Genomic DNA, 20,574 nt, shown 5'->3' on the forward strand with positions numbered 1-20,574 from the left:
GGATGACAATATGGCGGGTGGTGGGGCCCCAGCATAAGCCCGAGCTGTGAATGCTGTGAGTGAACCCCGGAGTCAGTCGCCAGCGAGTCGCACTGTCGGGCCCCCGAGTCGGCGCGACGCGCGTCCCATCATTTATTGTTTCATTTATCCACCGATAACTTCCCTAAATTATTCCAGCCCTTTGGAATCCAAGTGTGCCCCCACCCAATGATTAATCCTTTAAAAAAAAAAAAACAGTTTAAAACCAACGAGTGAAGAAAAAAAAAACTCCAGTGCAGAATAGTTGCAGAATATATCAAGAGAATATTTGGAGAATAGTTCCATTGAGGATTTAAGGATTAGGTGAGCGTCTGAGTGTGAATTTCTTCAACGAAAAATCCACCCGACTGGAACAATTCGTTCCTCTCCCTCATTAAATGCCAAACACTTATTGGTGACTTGTGGGTGATCGAAATAATGTGAATAAAAGGAAGAATTCTTGGAGTTTGTCGTGGGAAACATGTGATGCATGAAGCATGCTGCCAGCAACAGGCTACCTCGTTCCTTCCATCATGTACCCCTTCCCCTTGTCCCACCATTTTATCATTTAATGACAACCGTTCTTGAACAAAAGGAGATCGTGATTAAATGGAGCGCAAGACGGTTGATAAGACGTGTCTCATCTCGATTTTAATTCTCGGTTTACGGTGTCTTTTATCGGGCGGAATGTTTAACATGGACAGTGTAGAAGAGGGAATTGAGGGTTTGCTTTTGTGTACAGTGGGAGAACAGGGATATCACCTCGAGTTTTAAGTTAAACGGTGTTGCCAGTATTTCTCTGGCGGTTTGTGGTGCCTTAAAACTTCTGCTCCCTTCCCACATTCTGGGGCACCTTTTTCGTCGAACCATTGTTGCTGCACCTTTCCCCAGGGGTGATACTATTGGTCAAGTTGTTGGACAATCTTCGAATTTTTGGGGGTCATTTTTTGGGGATTTCTGGGGGAACTCCAGGGATTTCGGGAGAAAGTTTCGGCAGCCGTTAGTTCAACGTGGGGGATCAATCCCAAGAAAGAGGAAAATTTTGAGGAGGGGAATTTCTTTGTTTCTCAAAAAAAAAAACAGCTCTGACGTTTTTTTTTCATTCAGTGAGTTGTTCAATGTTTAATTTTTTAATTGAGATCTAAAATTCAATACGTCAAAATAATATGTAATTTTGAAAGACGGCAGAATTATCGTTTTGTCACGTTCTTTTTTTTTATTATTGAAATGATAATATGGTTGAGAGAAAAAATACGACTCCGAAGGTAAACGAGTTTTTGGGAATGGTTTTGCTATTTTCAGGGAAAGCTAGTTGAATTTAGTTCGTCGGTTTATATTGATGGAAAACTATAAACTTTTATGGTTTATGAGCCCTTCCGTGTTTTCTCTCATGTTCCCCAGGCATGAGTAAACACGAGATAACAAATGTAAAGATTAAAAAGGTGCGCGCGATTTTCCCGAAAATTGAAAAGTTTTTCTCTCTTCCCACTCGAAGCTATGTAATCACAATTTTTTTTTACTTTTATTTAAATTCCATAAAAAGTGTGTAAATAATTCGCATGAATGACAAGAAACCGATTGTAGAGGAAACATTATCATAAAAATTCAAGTTTTGGATACAATTCTCCAGAATTCGTGGAATTTTTTTGGAATTTTTTTTGAGAATTTAATGTAAATTCTTGGATGGTGTCTTAGAGGTCTCTCAGATCCCCAAATCAATAGAAGTTGTGTAATGTAAACCACAGACAATTAAAAACAACCATTAAAATCCATTCTAAAGGAAAGGATCGGCACCTACGCAGCACCTCTGGTTTTCTAATTGAAAGCATTAGTATTCCCACGAGAAGGCTATTCCCACAAAACCATTCTCGTTTGGCTGTTCCAAAGCAGTGGAATGCCGTCGAAAAAAATCGTTTCACGTGCTCTTCACCGAAATAAAAATCTCCAATGATTTTTCGAATTTTTAAAAACGCTCTCGGAGCTGGAAAAATAAAAAACACTCGAGGCGATGCTGAAAACTAACTGTACACTGATTACACATCGTAAATGCCATAACACGTTCTACTCGAAGGATCGTTGTCCTTTCACCATGGAGAAATGGAAATACACGCCAAGTTTATGAATTCTACGGTGCATTGTCATTTGAAACACCGACGTGCTGCATCTATCATTCCCTCTGCGCGTCATGCTGCAAAAGGACGTGAGTCAGGGTCGCGATGACGCATGTTAAATTGTTTTTTGTCATGAATTGTTCAATGGGCTATTAAATCTATCTTTCCGATCACGAATGAGTTTGCGGGGTGTTACGGTTTTGTTGCGGTTACTGGAAACGAAGGTATCAATCTTGTTGCATCAATGATTTTACCATTGACCACTTTTATTACACAATTAAAAAAAAAAAAACTCTCATGGACTACAACCATCAGGATGTCGAATTTTCAATTTAATTTAATCTTTCGCAATATCTTTGGAAATTATTTCAATGGGAGAGTGGTGAGAAGTGATAAGTCGCCTTGTGCAAGTTTTTCGTAAATATTTCGGAAACTAAAGGAAATAGCTGATTTTCTGTAATAATCTTTTTCGTGGCTTTCAATTAGGTTTACAAAAAAGGTCATATGAGAAATATCATTATTTTTAGTAGTTTTAAAGATATTTTCGGAAGATTTGCTGAATAGGGAATCAATGTATTTGCTTTAGTCAGTTTAACTCTGAAGAGTTAGCTACATGTGGTACCTCGTGACTACAACCCTACTTCTCATTACGAACGATTACTACACTCCTCAGTGGCCTCAGTCAGTGAATGACCATTATTCAACTCATCCGGCATAAATTCCAACTCAAGCTGGAGCAGCGCGTGCCTCTGACCTCAAATTTCCACAGAATCGTGTATCCAGGGGAGGAGTATCCACTTCAAATTGATATGCTCGTCCTTCCCCGGATATCGGTCGCCTTCCTCTCGTCTTTTCCTGTTTTCGAGGCTATTTGTCGCCGGGTGGACTGTCTGGAGAGGATATTGATGGCGCTGGAAAATTCACGCTTTTAGTCCCAAGGTTGCTTTTTTTCAATGGATTAATTGAGAATGATAGAGCAATTGGGAAGTAATTGGTTTTACGGAATAAATTCTGTAATTGAGTTGAAAAGGGGTGGAGATTTTTTTTTTAGGATTAATAGGAATTTTAGGAATAATCTCCAATTAAAGTTTCCTCGTGAATTTTAAAAGGAATTTCGTTGTAGAATGTGGAATTGTTTCTCCTGGGTATAAATTCAAATTCGTAAGAGCCGTAATCTAAAAATAACTAATCACCATCCCGATTACTTATCGGATTCAATTGCCTCAAATAGACAGAAGGCCAAATGCTCACAGTGTCTTGTTCATTTGTAACCCAATACCTGAGGAGCAGAGGAAATCCTTCAACCACAGGATGAGAATAAAGGGGGAAATGAAAATCGGAATAAAAAAGTTGCATTCGTTGTTCTCCGGTAGCTCGAGAACCGGTGATTCGAGTTTCTCAGAGTTAAATCCAGTGGCTGAGAAAATCCGGGGTGAATCAACTGTTGACTCGTTTCTTCTCGAGTTGGTGATTGACCTCCTCGACGCTCTGGCACGCGCAGTTACACAGACTTGCTCGATTAATTGACTAATAAAAGTTTAAATGAAGAACCCTGGGAGTAGCACAGTCTTGCGACACAATTATTTTTCACTCGCCGTGTGAACTCCTTTCTTGTGCAGCTCAGGAAACTTGAAGATTAGTTTTTCATGGACAACTCCGAAACTGAAGATCAAATTCAAAAAAGCACAGGAGATCACTCTGATCACAAATTATTCTGTCTCTTATGGATGTGAGATCGATTCAACCTCGAGTTTGAATAATTTATATGTATATATTTGTGGGTACTAAGTTCAAGCAGAGAAACGAGAAAGGAAAGACGAACTTGTGTCGTTTATTTTCTTATATTGATACTTCTCGTCTGGATAACTTGTTTCTTTTTTATCCGGCTGTATAGGAAAGGCCATGACAAAAATTTTTCCATCTCATCATCATCATCATCTGTTTTCAGATATTTTTTACAAACTAACAGTCGATTTAACCTCGTTTTCTGTATGGGTCCTGATAATCGAGAAGTAATCATTGTTAAATATTTTTTGCAGTCGCTGAGACACATCCAGAATGGCGGTGTTCGGTCTCGTCTCGGCAGTCGCCGGGTTCGTGAAAGTAAGGTATCTCATAGACAGGGCCATTATCGATAACATAGTCTTCAGGGCGCACTACAGAATCACCTCGGCTATTCTCTTCGCATGTTGCATCATCGTCACTGCCAACAACTTGATTGGTAAGTACAATATTGTAATGGGATATTTTTTCTTCACAAGAAAGATTACGAATGAGCGTGCACTTTGATTTTATGAATAGCACCGCATGTGTTCACTGGTGTCTTCCAAGCTGTTCACCACCTGTTTGCTATTTTACATGTGTCGAGGATTAGCGAGGTTTATTTCAGTTGTTAAATCGGCTTTATTGCTTTCTCTTCCGTGATTATTTATCTCGTTTATAAATAAAACAAATTTCATTGATAGGATTCGCTGTCAATCATTTTTTTTCTTCAGTGTTTGAAAAATTTGAGGGAATTTTAAACAGTTAGAAATTATGTTGTCCTTCAGGTGATCCAATAAATTGCATCGGCGAGTCGGCAGTTCCTAGTCATGTGATAAACACCTTCTGTTGGATAACGTACACCTATACTCTTCCTGCGAATCAGATGAAGCAAGTGGGAACTCAAGTGGCTCATCCAGGACTTGGCACTGACACCGGAGAAAAGAGATATCACTCGTATTACCAGTGGGTGCCATTCATGCTGTTCTTCCAGGGGCTGTTGTTCTACATTCCTCATTGGATGTGGAAACAGTGGGAAGAGGGCAAAGTCAGAATGATTTCAGACGGGCTGCGAGGTGCCATAGTGGAGAACAAGCAGGAGAGACAGGCCAAGGCTTTTAGATTGGTTCAATACATCATGGACACTCTGCATCTTCATAACAGCTACGCAGCTGGTTATTTCTTCTGCGAGGCTCTCAATTTTGTCAATGTTGTGAGTATTTAACTTAATTATCACTTTTTTTATTTTAAAATGCATTTCTTTGTTGTAAAGAGTAATTCACTTCTCTTAAAATTCTTTATAACCCAGAACAATTTCATCCCAATTCTTTTCTTAATTACGTCCTCTACTATTTTTCTGTGTAATTAAATCCTGCATTCATTTCTTTTTATTTCCACGAAATAAATTGTCCGTTTTGAGCACAACTGAAGGTTTTTTTGATGAGATGTTTTGTCGCTGAAGGCTGAAAACATTTTCTTTGTAGAGATTTTATTTACAGATGAATATTCAGTATTAGAATTGGATAAAATGGAAAACCAATCTAGGAGTTATCCTCCCAAACAAAAATCTCTCAAAAATAAAGATAAAAATACATTGATAAAATTTTAGGGATATTTTAGGATATTTTTTCCTGGGTGGATAACTCCAGACACCAGAAAAATAAGTGCATGGCAAATTGTTATCATTATCTTCGCTGAAATTATTCTTCATCATTAAAATCCTTCAATGGGATTTCTTCATTTTTATTTTCATTTTAACGAAGTGAATTTTTTTGCCTGAAGTTCACCCGAAGTTTTTTCTTTGTTTCATGTCATTTATCTTCATCTAAAGGTAGGGAATATTTTCTTCGTGGATACATTCCTGGGCGGTGCATTTTTGACGTACGGAACTGAAGTCGTTAAATTCAGCAACATGAATCAAGAACAGAGAAGTGATCCCATGGTGGAAATTTTTCCCCGCATTACCAAGTGTACATTTCACAAATTTGGTGCATCTGGAACGATTCAAAAACTCGATGCCTTGTGTGTTCTCGCCTTGAACATCCTCAACGAGAAGATCTTTATATTCCTCTGGTTCTGGTTCATTATACTAGCTGCAATGTCGGGCTTGGCATTGCTCTACAGTATGGCTGTTGTTCTACTGCCAAGTACAAGGGAAACCATTCTCAAGAGGAGATTCAAGTTCAGTACATCGTCCGGTGCCAGTGCACTCGTCAGAGAGACACAGGTGAATACATTTTTAATGAAAATACATAGAATTTTATGTAAATCCCATACAATTAATTCATACTCTCATTCTACGAGAATTTGCGGAGGTTGAGAGGAATTTAATTAATTCTTGAGCCTCTCACGAGGGGCTGAGAAGATATAATCTAGAGTTCATAAAGATTGCATCCAGACCTTATGCAGATGCTCAGCACTCGTGAATTTTTACGCCGGTGTTATAGCAAATAAATAAATTAGCTTTTAGCATCTTCTTGAAAAAAAAAACTGTTTATGATAGAAGAGAATATATCCATCGAAAAATTAGCGAGTCTTGAGGAAATTACTGACATTTTGTTTGGATTTCAGGTCGGTGATTTCCTTCTGATCCACCTTCTAGGCCAAAATCTGAACATGATGCTCTTCAGTGAGGTACTAGACGAATTGTGTCGTCGTCTACACGTCGGCTCAAGCAGTGGTGCATCCCCAGCGTCAGTTCCATCTGCCCCAAGTACCCTCGAGATGTCACCAATCTATCCCGAGATTGAAAAGTACTCGAAAGACACGGAAATATAATCTCTCATCAGTTCCCCCACAACAATTCTCCCTTTATTGTGATAAACACGTTGGGATTCCCTTCAAATGCAATGAAGTTGCACTATCAACGTGAGTTTAATCAATCATTAATCAATTTTTTCTCCTGATGAGATTAGACGCTCAGTTCTCCGCATAACCGAGAGTATGTGGCATCTATTTTTAACCCATTTTATTAATTACGACATTTGTCATGTCTAGAAATTTTCCCTGCAATGTTTTTGCATTCATTTTTTTTTCTATGATTTTTTGTACTCTTCATTTTTTTTTCTCATTACATCTAATGGTGCAATGTCCGAAGGGTTCAATAAAATACGTGAAATCGAGGAAAAAAAACGCGTGAGGGTTTTTTACGTAAATAAAAATAAATTTATTGTAAAGGGGATACGGTCGATTCGCTTTGGATCTGTGGGCTGTGACTCAATCGATTCCTCATGCAAAGCGAATTTATAAATCCGGTAGAAAAAATTGAAATCGAGTTTAAACGGAAAGAAAAACAGTTGAAATTGGGATTTTTCAATAATTTTTTTCATTTTCATATGCAATGGAAAAAATTTCTCTTCAATTTTTTGACTTGGAGATTTCCTTCGCAATAAGAGAAATCCATGCAGCAACGAATTGAAAAACTATTCTTCGCCCTCTCATAACAGTGAAAATTTTTTGATGAACAAAGTATTTGCTATAACGACGAAAGTATTCAAACAAAGTGATTCTGCAATTTTAATATTTTCCATGTTTTAACCCCTCCAGTGTTTCAAGAGAGAAAAGCAATTACAGTAGAATCCCGTTAAAGTCACACCTCGCCTCAATTTCATTTTTCGCCTATCATTTCCATTTCCCCATTCTACTAGCCCCGGGCTCCAAGATGTAAACAATCCATTGTTTCGTCCGGCGAGGAATTAAACGCCGTGAAAAATAAAGTTACAAAATGAATTCCTTTCGTATTTGAATTCGCTATGAAAAAATTCAGTTCACGGTAGCAGCGAACGCGTGGTGGAGGTAGTATATAGTCCGATTCTCGGAATTCGCTTCTCCTCCAGCCCCATGTACGCGGCTACAACGGGAATCTACCGTAATGATAAATCATGCAAATAAATCTCAACTATTTTAAGACGATAAATTGTAAATTTTCTATTGCAAATTGTAAACTCAAATGAGTGCACAATCCGTCCAGGGCGTCATGCAAAATGTTCTACAAACTTGCAATCATCAATTTCCACGACAATTTTTTTTTGTAATCATAATCGCTAATCATCGATCGTTAGACACTAGGAGTTAGTTGCTCAATAAAGTAACAAGACAAAGGTGCCAAGTGTGTTTTAAAAAGAATAGTAAAAAACCTTAGAGTTATCGCTACATCTCAATGCCGTCCTTGAGTAAATTGTTATCCTCATTCATTTATTACTCTCCCCATGGTTCTATTCAAATGTCAGTGAACACTGAGTAACTATTGAGATTGAGTCTCAGAGTGGTGAGTGTTTGCAATTTATGATTTGCCCCTGGACACTGTACTCTATTCAAACTTGATGATTTAATCCATAAAGAATGATCGGAATTTCTCAGATACTTAGAATTTTTATTGTTTCACCATTTTTTCGCTAAACTAAGGCTTACTATTTTTTTACTTCAACAGCGAGGGCTAGTTATCTCGGTAATTATATTACCGCACTTCAAGTCCACCGATAAAAAAAATTATTCAATTGAGAAAAAGAAAACCGAACGATTTTTCGGATAAAATCCATCATCACTGAAAAATTCAGTTATTCCTCGAGAAAGGTTTTCTTATAATCTCTTGATACCGAGATTTTGATAATTTATGGACTTCGCTGCTGATGTCATTACTATGTATGGTAAAATTATTTTGAAAAGCCTCTCAAACTCGAATTGCCTACGGAAAATGTATGAATTCAGTAATGGAGTTGAATCGGAAGATACAGATTTAATACAGTTTGATGATTTATGTTTTTATTCAACTCGATTACGCAATTCATAGTCTATTAGTTGTATAACGATCAGGACGAGATAGTCGTCTAGCTAGGAATCGACACATGAAGCTAAGTGATATCTTTTAGGGACAAGAATGACTACGAATCGAGTTATTAGGTGAACTGCCTTCTTAGAGTTATACTAATATGTTAAACTAGGTGGTAAGAATTTTGAGTGATGAAAATATATCAAAATAATGGAATATTCAAGGATTAAATTATGTTTCTTTAAATCCTCAATTCCTAATTAATTCCAGATGACTATTCTTCAATTTTCCATATCCTCATTTGTTAAAAACAAGATAAAAATAAATAAATTCGTATTTCAAAACCTCTTGTTTTAAAAAATCATAATAATTATGAATTCAAGGGCTGAGCATAAGAAACGTAAAGTTGTAAATGACTGGTAAAAAATATGAGTTTTTTTTTGTGAACCTGCAAAAGAAATACATGCAATATCTACTAGCTGTTTGACACACTCACCGATTTCCCCAGTCGACCTTGTTGATAATCCGAAGTTTGAGTTCTCGTGTTTGATCGGTGGTCAATGTACCGGCCAACAATTGCCTTCGCCATTCCAAAAGTTCTCTCATAACTTTTCTCAGTGTGTTGAATTTGTAGATCTCTCGTTCCTATTGACAAAGAAGACATTGTCCATGAGTTACAACAGCTGGTGAATAAAGTCCAATGTGCTATTTCATGTTGCATGAAGTCTCCAAGATCGGTTTTTTGTTGTGCATGTGCTTTTATGGAGAATCGAGATAAGGAACAGTGGAGGTGATTCACTGGATTTTCTCTCTGGGAAAATTTTCCTCGCCTGACACTGAGACATGCAGGTCGATACGAGGTGAAAATGAGATAAAATTTTAACAAATGAGTGGATCAGTTCAAATTTTCCTACGATTTTCCCAGGCTATAATCACGACAAAATCGATTTAATGAATTGTCTTGTGTCATCTGATATTTTTTAATAGATTTTTTTCATTCCTACTATCTTCATTTTCAAATGTGACAATCTAATTACCAAGAAAATTTCAGGAAGTGTGAAATTGCAAAGAAAAATTTAGACAAATGTTTACGAAAATAAACAGAAACTTACAGTCTCAAGTGAAACACTTGTGTGAAATTAAAAAGCAAGGATGAAGCTAAATCTACAGAGCACACAGGGATGAAGACAAAAAATGATGTGAAACGTCCATGAAAAAGCGAAAAAAAAAAGTACGAGGCAAAGAAAAATCCTGGATAAAGGGACGAAAAAAAGCTGGGGGTGGAAAAAATGAAGAAAAATTGTTGGCAGACGTTTTATACTCACTACGTATAGTCGTTTCCAGATAGAACCCCATTCCCGTAGTACAAGGGTGACTTCCCTCACCACAGGATCCTCGACGGGTATAACGGACTCGAAGAGGCCCTCGTTCTCTATTTTGCATGGCTTTAGGTGAATATAGGAGCTTGGAAATATGCCCTTCACTGTTCGATTCTTCGTAGAAAAGCCTCGATACCAATCTTAGGGGAAAAAAACCATTTTCTCAATATTATTTTCACTTAAAAAATATAAATATGCAAAGAATTTCCAATCAAATCAATTAATTAAAAACCCCAGGATTTATTTATCCGAATTTTTTCAATTTCTATCATTTTTTAAAATTTTTTACTTTATTACCAATCTAATTAAAATCCTTAATTATCGATTTGAATGTCCTATATTATAAATATATCTCTATAAATCTATCTTTATTGAAAAAATATATTCCATGAATTTTTTGTTATAAAATAATTCAATTAGTCATTGTGGCCATTTTTTTACTCGACAGTTAATCTTCAATTAAAATCCCTAATTATTGATTGGAATGTCCCATATCAGACCTGATGGCAGTCAACAACACGAATGGCAAAAAAATGAAAATAAAATGTCAAACAAACATTTTTCCCTCTGTTTCATTACCTGCGCACTCTTCCAATATCTGAACTGTCTCGCCAATCTCGAGGGGCAGCCCATACCTCGTATCGCCCCTCCAATTATAAACGGCTGAAAGGAAGTACCAGAATGAGCAATAAAATCAAATAATGGTTAATGAAAATTTTTCAATTTCCACTCGACTGGTGAATTAACTGAAATTTATCAAAACACTCATCTCCAAGACTAATCAAGGTATGCAACAACTGCAATTCCAATATTTTCAATCAAATTTTCTGGTTAATAAAAAAAAATGCTGAGTACTTCATTGGATCCAATGACCCTAGGAAGGAGATAATGATTAGTAGCTGTTGATTGAAATGGACTGTGATCATGAAATTTCTCGAAGGAATTTTATCCTCAGTGGGCTGCGGATTCACCGGATGCCCGTGCGACAATGTGCGTATGACAGGGACTTCCGGTCTGACAGCCGCAGTGAGAGACAACGCGAGATGCATCTCAATGACTATTTTACACGAGAAACAACACCAGTGTGTGGCTGGATAGTTCTCTCCAACGTATCATGCCTTTCATCCTGTTTTCAACTACAAATCCTCGCCTACTTAAAAATTATTTCCTCAAACTATCCATCAATGTGAAAGAATTATGTTAAATTATTTATTTCTATTAATAATGATTAATAATTAGTAAATAATTATTCATTATTTATGGATGATTTTGTTACTTTTATTTATACTCATGTTAAAAAATGTTTCGTTGATTTTTTTAAATAAATTCTAAAGATTTTTAGCGTTTTCGTCTGCTGGAATTATTTTCCTCTCAATCTCACTGAAAATTCATGAATTCTCTTGGATTTTACCTAAAATTTAAATCGATCGTTGAATATTATTATTATTATTATTATTAAATTATTATCAATGATTGATAGTAATTTATTCATTGAATAAATCATACGAAATTATTCATCAGGTGTCGAAATTTTGAAATCACAAATGATTTTCTTGTGTCGCGTAATTTTTCTTTCCGAGTCGTAATATTTTCTCTCAATGCTCCTCTCTGTTCACAAAAAGTCTGAGTGCGTGACTTGAACGACGGGTGTACATTAAAACACGTGTTTCCCTCCCACATGAAATAATAACATGTACTTTCATTGTACATCCTCCCCATTAATTCATCGATTTCACATATTTTTTACGCTCACCGTTCAATACAGGGGATGATTAGTCAATCATAAATTGTACCCGCGGGATTCAGGGGCTGTTAACCACCATTTTTATTGAATGAGCGGGCAAAACAGGAAGTAATTATATTTTTAATTAACCAGATGCAATTCTGCATTGACGTGTCGAATGAGAATTCACTCATTTTCCAGAGAGACTTATCACCGTGGTGGTATATATTTACAGGAAATGTAAAATGAAATAATTAATTATTAAGATTATTGAGATTGCTGATTGTTTACCAGAAATCGAAATATTGAAAATTCTCCAAACATTTGAAAACTCAATTCAATCCTCAGATTGAGTCATATTTTTCCGTACTATTAATAATAATGTAAAAGGGCTGAATTGTCATGGGATGGATTTCTGAATGGAAATCATCCCCAAATGTGAATTTTTTATCTTCACGTTCATCCCCAACATATGTCCACACTCGACTTTCCCCCCGAAAATTAATTACCCCCCCTTGAATTATTCCTCAATCCTATTAATTTGTCAACCCCACAAAGACCCACAAGACAATAGTTGGAGCGCATCCCCATCTCCGAGGAACAATTAATATGTAAAATTCATCTGTGTGCACATAGGTGGTACATAAAAGTGTAAAGTTCACACGTTAGAGTTCACGAGTGAATGTCGAGTGAGGGTTGGCCTCCCATTATTCCATATATCCCTGAACAAAGGATCTCCACCGACACGTTAAGGCAACCCCTAACACCAACCCCTAGGGTTTTCTTTTATTCTCTCTTTCTCGCACACTAAGTTTCCCGGAATTTCCCGGGGAATCGAATCAATAGCTTCCCTACTTCAGTGTAAAACATTGGCAGGGGAAATTTTGAAGGGCAGAGGGATGAAGATCCGGGGAATGGGGATGAATGAAACGAGAGGGTGAACTGGGGCTGCAGCCTGCAACAAATGACTCGACCAGACGTAAACAATGCGCCACGAAAATCACTGTGGTCTCGGCAGAATGTATTACATGGTGGTTTATATCGATCCTAACTTGAGGACGTTGGCTTTGTTGCCACATGCTACAGTGTCAAATTTTATTATAACTTATTATAAAAGCTATGACCATCTAAATTTTCAAGTTCATTCCCCTTACGTACGTTCTTCCCCCTTTTTGTCAAAACCGTTTTTTTAATTTCAGGTTTTTTTACCTGAAATTTCAAATGTAATATTCTAATACTGTGGCTGGATGTGTCTGGAGGTGGATATAATTTTTTTTTCGGCATCCAGAGCTTGATGTCAGAATGTGGATTAATTTTATGGTGATGTGAAATGCGTTTATGGGGGATTCGACAAGAATTATTAGTGATGTCTGATAACGGGGACATTTATTTTATCTTATCAGAGGAAATTGAAAGCCGAAACGGTTGAGTCGTTTCGGGTGTTATTGAAGAGTATAGGCTTGTCAGCTGATAAATATTACGTAATTAGTAGCACCATATGAATTTAAGAGATAATAATTTGTGGAATGGCAGAAATAATTTGTGGAATTCAGTGAATGATCAATCAAGAAATTGAAATTGCTAATTACCCAGAAAATCAGAATTTTTTTATGAAAATTACTGGCGAACAGTTTTAATAACCCGAAGTAATTAATTAATACTGAGAAAACTTCATATGGATAATTAAAGATAGTGGATCTTCTGAAAAGCTATTATTCCGGAATGAAAGGAGAACAATGATCCCCTTCATGACTTCAATTTCTAGAAATGCCATCGAGATGCTTGAGATCTCACTTCATCAATGAAGTGTCGAGGAGAAGCAGATCAGTTTGAAGTTTTAATCGTCAACCCGATCTGAAAATTAACTCAACTCTGGATAAGTTCTCCCCCGATATTGAATAATTGTTAACAATAAAAAATAACAACCGTTCCCTACGTAATTCAAAGCACTCAAGGACCATTGAATTTTCAGTAACAATTTAAGTAACAAAGAATGTCACGTGAATTCGTAGCAAAATCAATATTTTATGGGTGAAATACTACCGACAATGTCACGCTTTCTGCACGACTGGACATTCGCAGATTTCCACTATTCATTGGAAATTCCACGGCAAAGGAAAATACTGATGTAAAAAAATTTATCGAATAAAATAGACCGGAGTAGAATGTTGTAATGGATCTTCTTGAAATATCAATATTTCCGGATCAGCAGAGAGAAATTTAAAGTGGCAGGTGGCATTCTCAAGATATTTTCCGGAGCCTTGAAATGAGACTGAATTCATTCAAATCGTATCATCCAGTCACGCGATATTGGGGATTAAAGAATTTCATTTAGTCTCGTCTTTTCAAAAAATTCCTACAACTCACAGCTCCCAGCGAAAATACTTGATGGACGTGAAACCTGTATTTACCAATGAGTGTTAAAAGTAACTGTAAAAATTCCTCTGCAATTTTATCTAAGAGATGAAAAAGGAGAGAAAGAAATTGCTGATGGGGAAAATGAGTTCAGCATGAAGGGGAATAAAAAATATCCACATTTCTCCGTACTTGTTAGCAGAACCTGATGAGACATACGATACTTGGATTAAATGCAATACCTCAAATTTCTATCGACACTGCAAAAATAAAGCATGAAATGATAGCATCCAATTAAATTCTACAGTCGAGTCATGAGCGCCAGAAATATTCATTGAATGTTTGAGTCACGCTTTGATATGAGTGCAATCGATCGAACCAATATTGAAGTTGTGGTTGTGAAAAAATATTGTCAATTCCAGACATCGAATTCGCTTTTGGTTTGCACTCTCAGCAATTCCAAACAATTTTTTTTTTTCACTTTCCACGGATTGAATACCAAATTCTGCGTCGGGATGCAATGGGTTGAGGTAGCTCTGTTTGTGATGGATTTATTCCCGCAATTAACGATTTTTTTAACGAGAAGATGTGGAATTTTTTACTATGGAAAATTCCCTCGACTATAAAAATGCAGACGCACGGGTTTAAAGGTTTTTTTTTACCAAGTAATTGTAGCGTAATTAGTGGAGGTGCCACGTTTGATTTATGACCGACAAACATTTTCATAATTGAATCCCGAAAATTTTTATTGCATTAAAATCCAAGAAAATGGTGTAATTGAAAAATGAAAACTCATTGTTTTTCTTCTTTTTTGTTGGAATGATTTGGAAATCATTGGAATTTTTTATTTCTCAATTCAATTCTGCAGCGAAGAGGTAATTAATGAGATATTTTCATAATTATTTAAAGCAGTAAATCGGAATACAATAATTTTTCAACTTTCATGTAGTATTGCACTTCTAGACAAAGTAATTCAGAAAACAATTATCGGATAAAAGCCGGTAATTTGCTGTTGTTGCCCAAGAAGTTCGACAGCTCCAGTGAAAAATGTTTTCTAGGAATAGTCTCAAGAAATAGAACAGGAAGTTAATAAATTATTTGGCTCAACAAAGAATTTTTCGTTAACAGTCAGATTTAATATTTCGTCGATTATATGAATCACGCAATTATTTCGGGAATGATGAATTTTAAAAGTGTCTGGTGCATGTAAAATATCCTCTCACATTTTGCACAAGTTCGTAATCAACAAAGCTGTCATGTTCCACATCTCCCCTCCGGACATCACCAACAGGAAAAGATCCTAAAACCCCACCATCACCAGGAGAATAAAAGACCGAAACATCCTCACTAATGGATTTTTTCCCATTCAACCTTCCTCCAGTGCATAATAATCGACGAGCAATAACGTGAGCACAAATGGCACATGAGAAGTGGGTAATCTCATCCTGCCATCTTTATTATTACCTTCACAACAAAACGCAAAATAAAAACAACCTCTTATCAAAGTGGTCGTTATCAGCGTCCTACTCAATACACCAGCGATTCTCGCACAAAATATAAAAACGAGGACTCAATCCAATTTCTAATAAATAAATAAATAATTATTTCCACACATGTGGCATCGGATGATCGAGACTATTTCTTGAAAAAAGGGATATTCAATGACATTTTTATTTTCAAGTACATATGTTAAAGTAAATTATCAAAGATTGTCACTACTCAGGCAATCATTACTCTAAATCCTCAATCAATCTAAAATTCAAATGGCGAATACTCAGTCTTAATTCAAATTTTCAATTCAATTCGAGTGATCAATACGAAAAATGTAAAATTCAATATTAAAAAATCCTTCATTAATATTAAATTTTCGCACGGGTCATTGCAAAAAAAAATATCATTCTAATTATTCAAAGAAAAATCGATATAAGAATTAATGAATTGATTATTTTTTCAATTTATAGAAACATTTTAGCAATTGTGAGACTATTTCCTAGATAGAATAGAACAAATCATTTGATTCGAATATATTACGAAATTTCAACCCAAAGGAGAAACAACCGACACTATCCGAACTAAAATCGTCCTGACACATCACAAGTTCAATTAATTTGTATCGAATTGCCAAAACGACTACCAAAACAAAATAGACAACAACGAGACGTGTCGGGTATTTTCTCTCACCCATTGAAGCGCATAATATGTACTTCCTAAGTGGATCCAGTTTCAAGTGCTACTCGATCCACCTGATCCTTTCAATTATCTCTTTACTTTCTCTCATAATGCACACACGGTTGGATTAGCCCCCCTCAATGAGCTTGCACGTGAATCGATAATTCCATTCATAAAATGCCATGCAATCCACCAATCTCAATAAACTAACAAATATTTCTGCCAAATTCCTCTTCTCCTGACTTTACTCAGCCTAAATAAATTTCAAACTCAACATTTGCATTGAAAATTCTCTCGAAATTAATAAATTACCCTAACAAAACTAATTATTATTTTCGTGTGAGTCATGTAATGGTGTCACTGCGAATGCAAAAAATTCGTTATTATCGAGTGTTTGTTAAGAAAGAAGTGAATATTATTCATAAAAATTTGCGTTTTGCTCTTCTGTTTGAACCCATCAATTCTTTCATTTCTCTATTTTTATTTTCATCCCAAGGTTTATGATCCCCTCACATCCGAATCATTGCGTCAAAGGGGGTCAGGGGGTGAAGGGGGAGTGGAGTTTATTTAAGTCCAATTGCAAGTTGGACCAGTTGGACCCATAGACGGTTCGCCTTATCAAACCCCCTCGGTCCTTTTACTCTACTCGAATACGATCAATGGATGAATGGAGCAAACTAACAGACACTAATACATGAGCGCTTGCGTCAAGTTGCGTACGGGTTCAAATTGAGCACGTTCTTTTTTCATATCGTATACGCAAATATTCAGACACGATATCGTAGAAATAATTCAATGATTTTGAGACGTAATTGTTTTCTCGGTTCCTCGAAGTTTGATTCATTCAGTTTCGATAATTTTTTTCTCAACGAATGACTTTTACCGGATTGACTGATCACCTGGGACCTCTGGGATCAGGGGGATTTTTGACAGCTCTGGGGGTTGAAATTAATGCGGGTACTATTGAAATTGAAAAACATGAGATCTCACTCACCGACTCCGTATTTTGTTGTTTTAGTTGTTGTCCACATTTTCGGTGGTTATTGGCACGTTGGTGGCTGATTACATTGTTGATGATGGAATTGTTGGATGACACTTTTTGAAATTATCACATGGCAATTTTAGGGTAAATAACACAAACATTTGGGTGTGTGCCGACGGCATGTGGGCACTGTAGGCACGGCCAAGTGCCACACTCGGTACTGTTTTGTGAGAACACAGGGTTGCCGTTTCTCACGTTTTTCGTGTTGATGTTTCCAATGAGAGCTGCCGGCAACAATGGTCAACCCCCGCGCCAACATCCGGCGGGCAATCCATTTGGCGGCAAATTTGAAAAAAAAAAGATGAAGGAAATAACTATTGGTTGAGTCTTCGATCCGATTTGCAAACTCCCTTTTTTCACAACTCAAAATCTCGAGAAAATAATAGATTATAAGCATTTATTTACTTAATCTCATCTATAATATTCCAACTTAAAAAAAAAATCAAAGAAAAATATAAGGGGAAGCTGTGCTGACATTTGATGTCCAGGAATTGAAGAGATAAGAAATAATCGTGTGGTTCAACCAATTTATTTTTAATAAATACAATTAACCAATCGTACAATAACGATTCTCTCATTATTTCAATTATTTACAACCCACCAATCTCACGGGTTTGAGCGAAAGTGCAGTGTTCATTGAATTTTTTAAATAGTGCCTGACTTACTCTTCCATTTCTGCTCATCACTCTCGTCTTTAGACTAGGGGTTAAAAGCGAAGTAAAAGACAAGTTTGTCTTTCGTTTCGTTCGGTTTTTGATGACATCAATTAGAAGTTGATGGGTTTGCCGAAGTAGGCAGCGAGATGAGCTTCTCTGAGGGCTTCAGAGCATGTGGGATGTGCATGACAGACTCTGGCGACGTCCTCGGCACTTGCCCCATACTCCATCGCAAGTACAGCCTCATTAATGAGCTCACCAGCAGCTGGTCCAATCATGTGAACACCCAGGATTTTGTCGGTGTTACTGCAGGCCAGGACTTTGCAGAAACCATCGGTCTCGAGGTTTGTTTTGGCTCTGGAGTTGGCCATGAAGGGGAATTTACCTACTTTGTAGTCAATTCCCTCCTTCTTGAGGTCTTCCTCTGTCTTCCCTACCCAACCAACTTCTGGGTGGGTGTAAACGACACTCGGAACGCAGTTGTAGTCGATGTGAACAGCACCACCGGCGATGCCTTCTACTGTGATAATTCCCTCGTCCTCGGCCTTGTGAGCCAACATGGGCCCATGAATGCAATCACCAATTGCATAAATATTGGGTACCACTGTCTGAAATCTGTTGTTGACTGGAACTCTGCCCTTTTCATCCCTCTCAATTCCCAAATCCTCGAGTCCCAAGTTCTGAGTATATGGCCGCCTGCCCACGCAGACCAACAGGACATCACACCCCAGGGTCTCCTTCTTGCTGGGATCCTTGGCGTCCTCAATCGTCACATTAATTCCATCACTGGTTCTCTCAGCTGCTGTCACCTTATTCCCAAGTTTGAAGCTAAGTCCCTGTTTTGCGAGGACCTTCTGGAGTGTTTTGCTGACTTCACCATCGATTCCTGCACCTCCTATCGATGGCATGAACTCAACAGCTGTGACCTCTGATCCCAGCCTTTGGTAAATGATAACATACACGATTGAAATAATTTCAAATAGTTCAATCAAATTCGTGAAATTTTCATTACTCGTTAACAGGATAAAAATGGATAATTAACACTGAAAATAAGTAATTTTTTAATGAATATTTTAGGGAATACCTCTGCCACACTGATCCCAATTCCAGTCCAATAACCCCAGCCCCAATGACGATGAGCCTCTTGGGGACAGGATTCAAGGAAAGAGCACCTGTTGAGGAAACAATTGTCTTCTCATCCACCTCAATCCCAGCGAAAGGAGTTACCTCGCTGCCAGTGGCAATGATGATATTCTTGGTGTTGATGGTGGTATCCACGGATCCATCAGCTCCAAGAGCACTCACTTGATTCTTCCCTGTTATCTTCCCATGACCCTTCACCCACTTGACGTTATTTTTCTTGAATAACCCAGCGATTCCTCCGGTCAGTGCCTTCACCACGTTGTCCTTCTGCTCCAGGAGCTTGTCAAGATTCAATTTCACGTTTTCAACTGTAAAATATTTTTTATATCTGTGACACGAGGCAAGATGGTGATTTAAAATCTCTTATTTCGGCTAGAATTTTAAGCGAAGAATCGTTTTTGATTGTTTAATGGTTCTTCATTAGAACACAAAGAACAGAATATTGGTGGCGATCATTTAAGAAAATCTAAAATGTAAGTTACCAACGATCCCTCGATTTTGCAAGTCTCCACTGTGTGCCATGTGATAATAATGTGAGTTATTGAGGAGTGATTTGGAGGGGATGCATCCAACATTGAGACAAGTTCCTCCAAGAGTTGGATTTTTCTCGATGCAGACTGTATTCATTCCAAGTTGAGCAGCTTTGATAGCAGCTACATATCCTCCAGGTCCAGCCCCAATCACCACAACATCAGCATCGATAGAACTGGTATATCTTCTTTGCTGCATTATCGATATCGTGGGGTTGACGACACGTTTGACAACTGCAGGCTGCAAATTAAAGAAAATAATTATCTTCAAGTGAATCGAGGCAGTGATCTAGCCTCGAGTTTATAGTAATTGGTATAATATTTCAGAGAATATTTTTCATCTTTTCTGCAGCATTTGTCCTTCATCTGGCATGCGAAGAGCTCGGTTGTAGGTTATCTAGCCAAGGAGGAGGGAATTCAAGTCGTTGAATGATCGACTCACCCTGACTGTTGTCATCATGCTCCAAATGTTCGCCTGCATCTTCACAAATTTTATCTGTTCTTCGTTTTGTTTTTTTTTTGAGTAATCAGAGAGTTTGGGGATGAAAATGAAGACACCCAAGGGCAGTGCGCGCACAATCTCTCTCTCTCAGTTCTCTGGTTGTTTCATAATCTCTTCATTCGGATTCGATATCTCGGTAAATATATATTTAGTTTGTTGAGCTCAAAGAGGATTGACTAAAGTAGAGGCTCGGTTCTGGCGGTTTGAGTGACCCCAGCAGCATTGTAGTACTGTACCCCAAGAGAGGCAGGGCGCCACACGCAATGGGTGCGTCTAAGGTATGATACAGGAAGGTATTGCCAAGCCAAAAACAGGGGACAAGTTCTCTCAGGCGGCACGAAACAGCGCGGCGGTCACTATCACCTTCCCCTCATCTCCATGTCATCCCCACTCTGCAGCTGTTCGGCACTGGTGGGA

The 20,574-nt window shown here is 37.5% G+C and overlaps 3 protein-coding genes across 5 annotated transcripts in view; 1 reads left to right on the forward strand and 2 right to left on the reverse strand.

Annotated features, from left to right (window-relative positions):
- spg (dedicator of cytokinesis spg) overlaps positions 1 to 17,548 on the reverse strand; it is a 32,813-nt gene extending 15,265 nt beyond the window's left edge. For both annotated transcript variants that reach the window (XM_011309172.1, XM_011309164.1), the window contains exons 1-4: positions 17,279 to 17,548; positions 10,617 to 10,700; positions 9,984 to 10,177; positions 9,155 to 9,303 (exon numbers count right to left, since the gene is read on the reverse strand). In XM_011309172.1, the coding sequence (XP_011307474.1) occupies positions 9,155 to 9,303; positions 9,984 to 10,177; positions 10,617 to 10,700; positions 17,279 to 17,315 (464 nt within the window). In that variant the 5' untranslated portion in view covers positions 17,316 to 17,548. The remainder of the gene's footprint in view (positions 1 to 9,154; positions 9,304 to 9,983; positions 10,178 to 10,616; positions 10,701 to 17,278) is intronic.
- Inx3 (innexin 3) lies at positions 73 to 8,889 on the forward strand. 2 transcript variants are annotated; one of them, XM_011309143.1, is made up of 5 exons: positions 73 to 342; positions 4,169 to 4,350; positions 4,679 to 5,103; positions 5,722 to 6,117; positions 6,462 to 8,889. In XM_011309143.1, exons 2-5 carry the CDS (start codon positions 4,188 to 4,190, stop codon positions 6,666 to 6,668), a joined length of 1,191 nt encoding a protein of 396 aa, XP_011307445.1. In that variant the 5' UTR covers positions 73 to 342; positions 4,169 to 4,187; the 3' UTR covers positions 6,669 to 8,889. The 2 variants fall into 2 exon arrangements, with proteins under 2 accessions (XP_011307445.1, XP_011307449.1); XM_011309147.1 differs by lacking the exon at positions 73 to 342 and adding an exon at positions 2,255 to 2,353.
- Positions 17,549 to 17,839: 291 nt separating the features above from the next.
- On the reverse strand, positions 17,840 to 20,315 carry LOC105269149 (dihydrolipoyl dehydrogenase, mitochondrial). Its single transcript, XM_011309186.1, has 4 exons — positions 20,098 to 20,315; positions 19,608 to 19,896; positions 19,067 to 19,433; positions 17,840 to 18,921 (listed from the first exon to the last, which is right to left on the reverse strand). Exons 1-4 carry the CDS (start codon positions 20,134 to 20,136, stop codon positions 18,093 to 18,095), a joined length of 1,524 nt encoding a protein of 507 aa, XP_011307488.1. The 5' UTR covers positions 20,137 to 20,315; the 3' UTR covers positions 17,840 to 18,092.
- Positions 20,316 to 20,574: the final 259 nt, after the last annotated feature.

The sequence above is a fragment of the Fopius arisanus genome, unplaced genomic scaffold (genome assembly GCF_000806365.1).
Source record: "Fopius arisanus strain USDA-PBARC FA_bdor unplaced genomic scaffold, ASM80636v1 scaffold00003, whole genome shotgun sequence".
In the NCBI taxonomy this organism is placed as follows: domain Eukaryota; kingdom Metazoa; phylum Arthropoda; class Insecta; order Hymenoptera; family Braconidae; genus Fopius; species Fopius arisanus.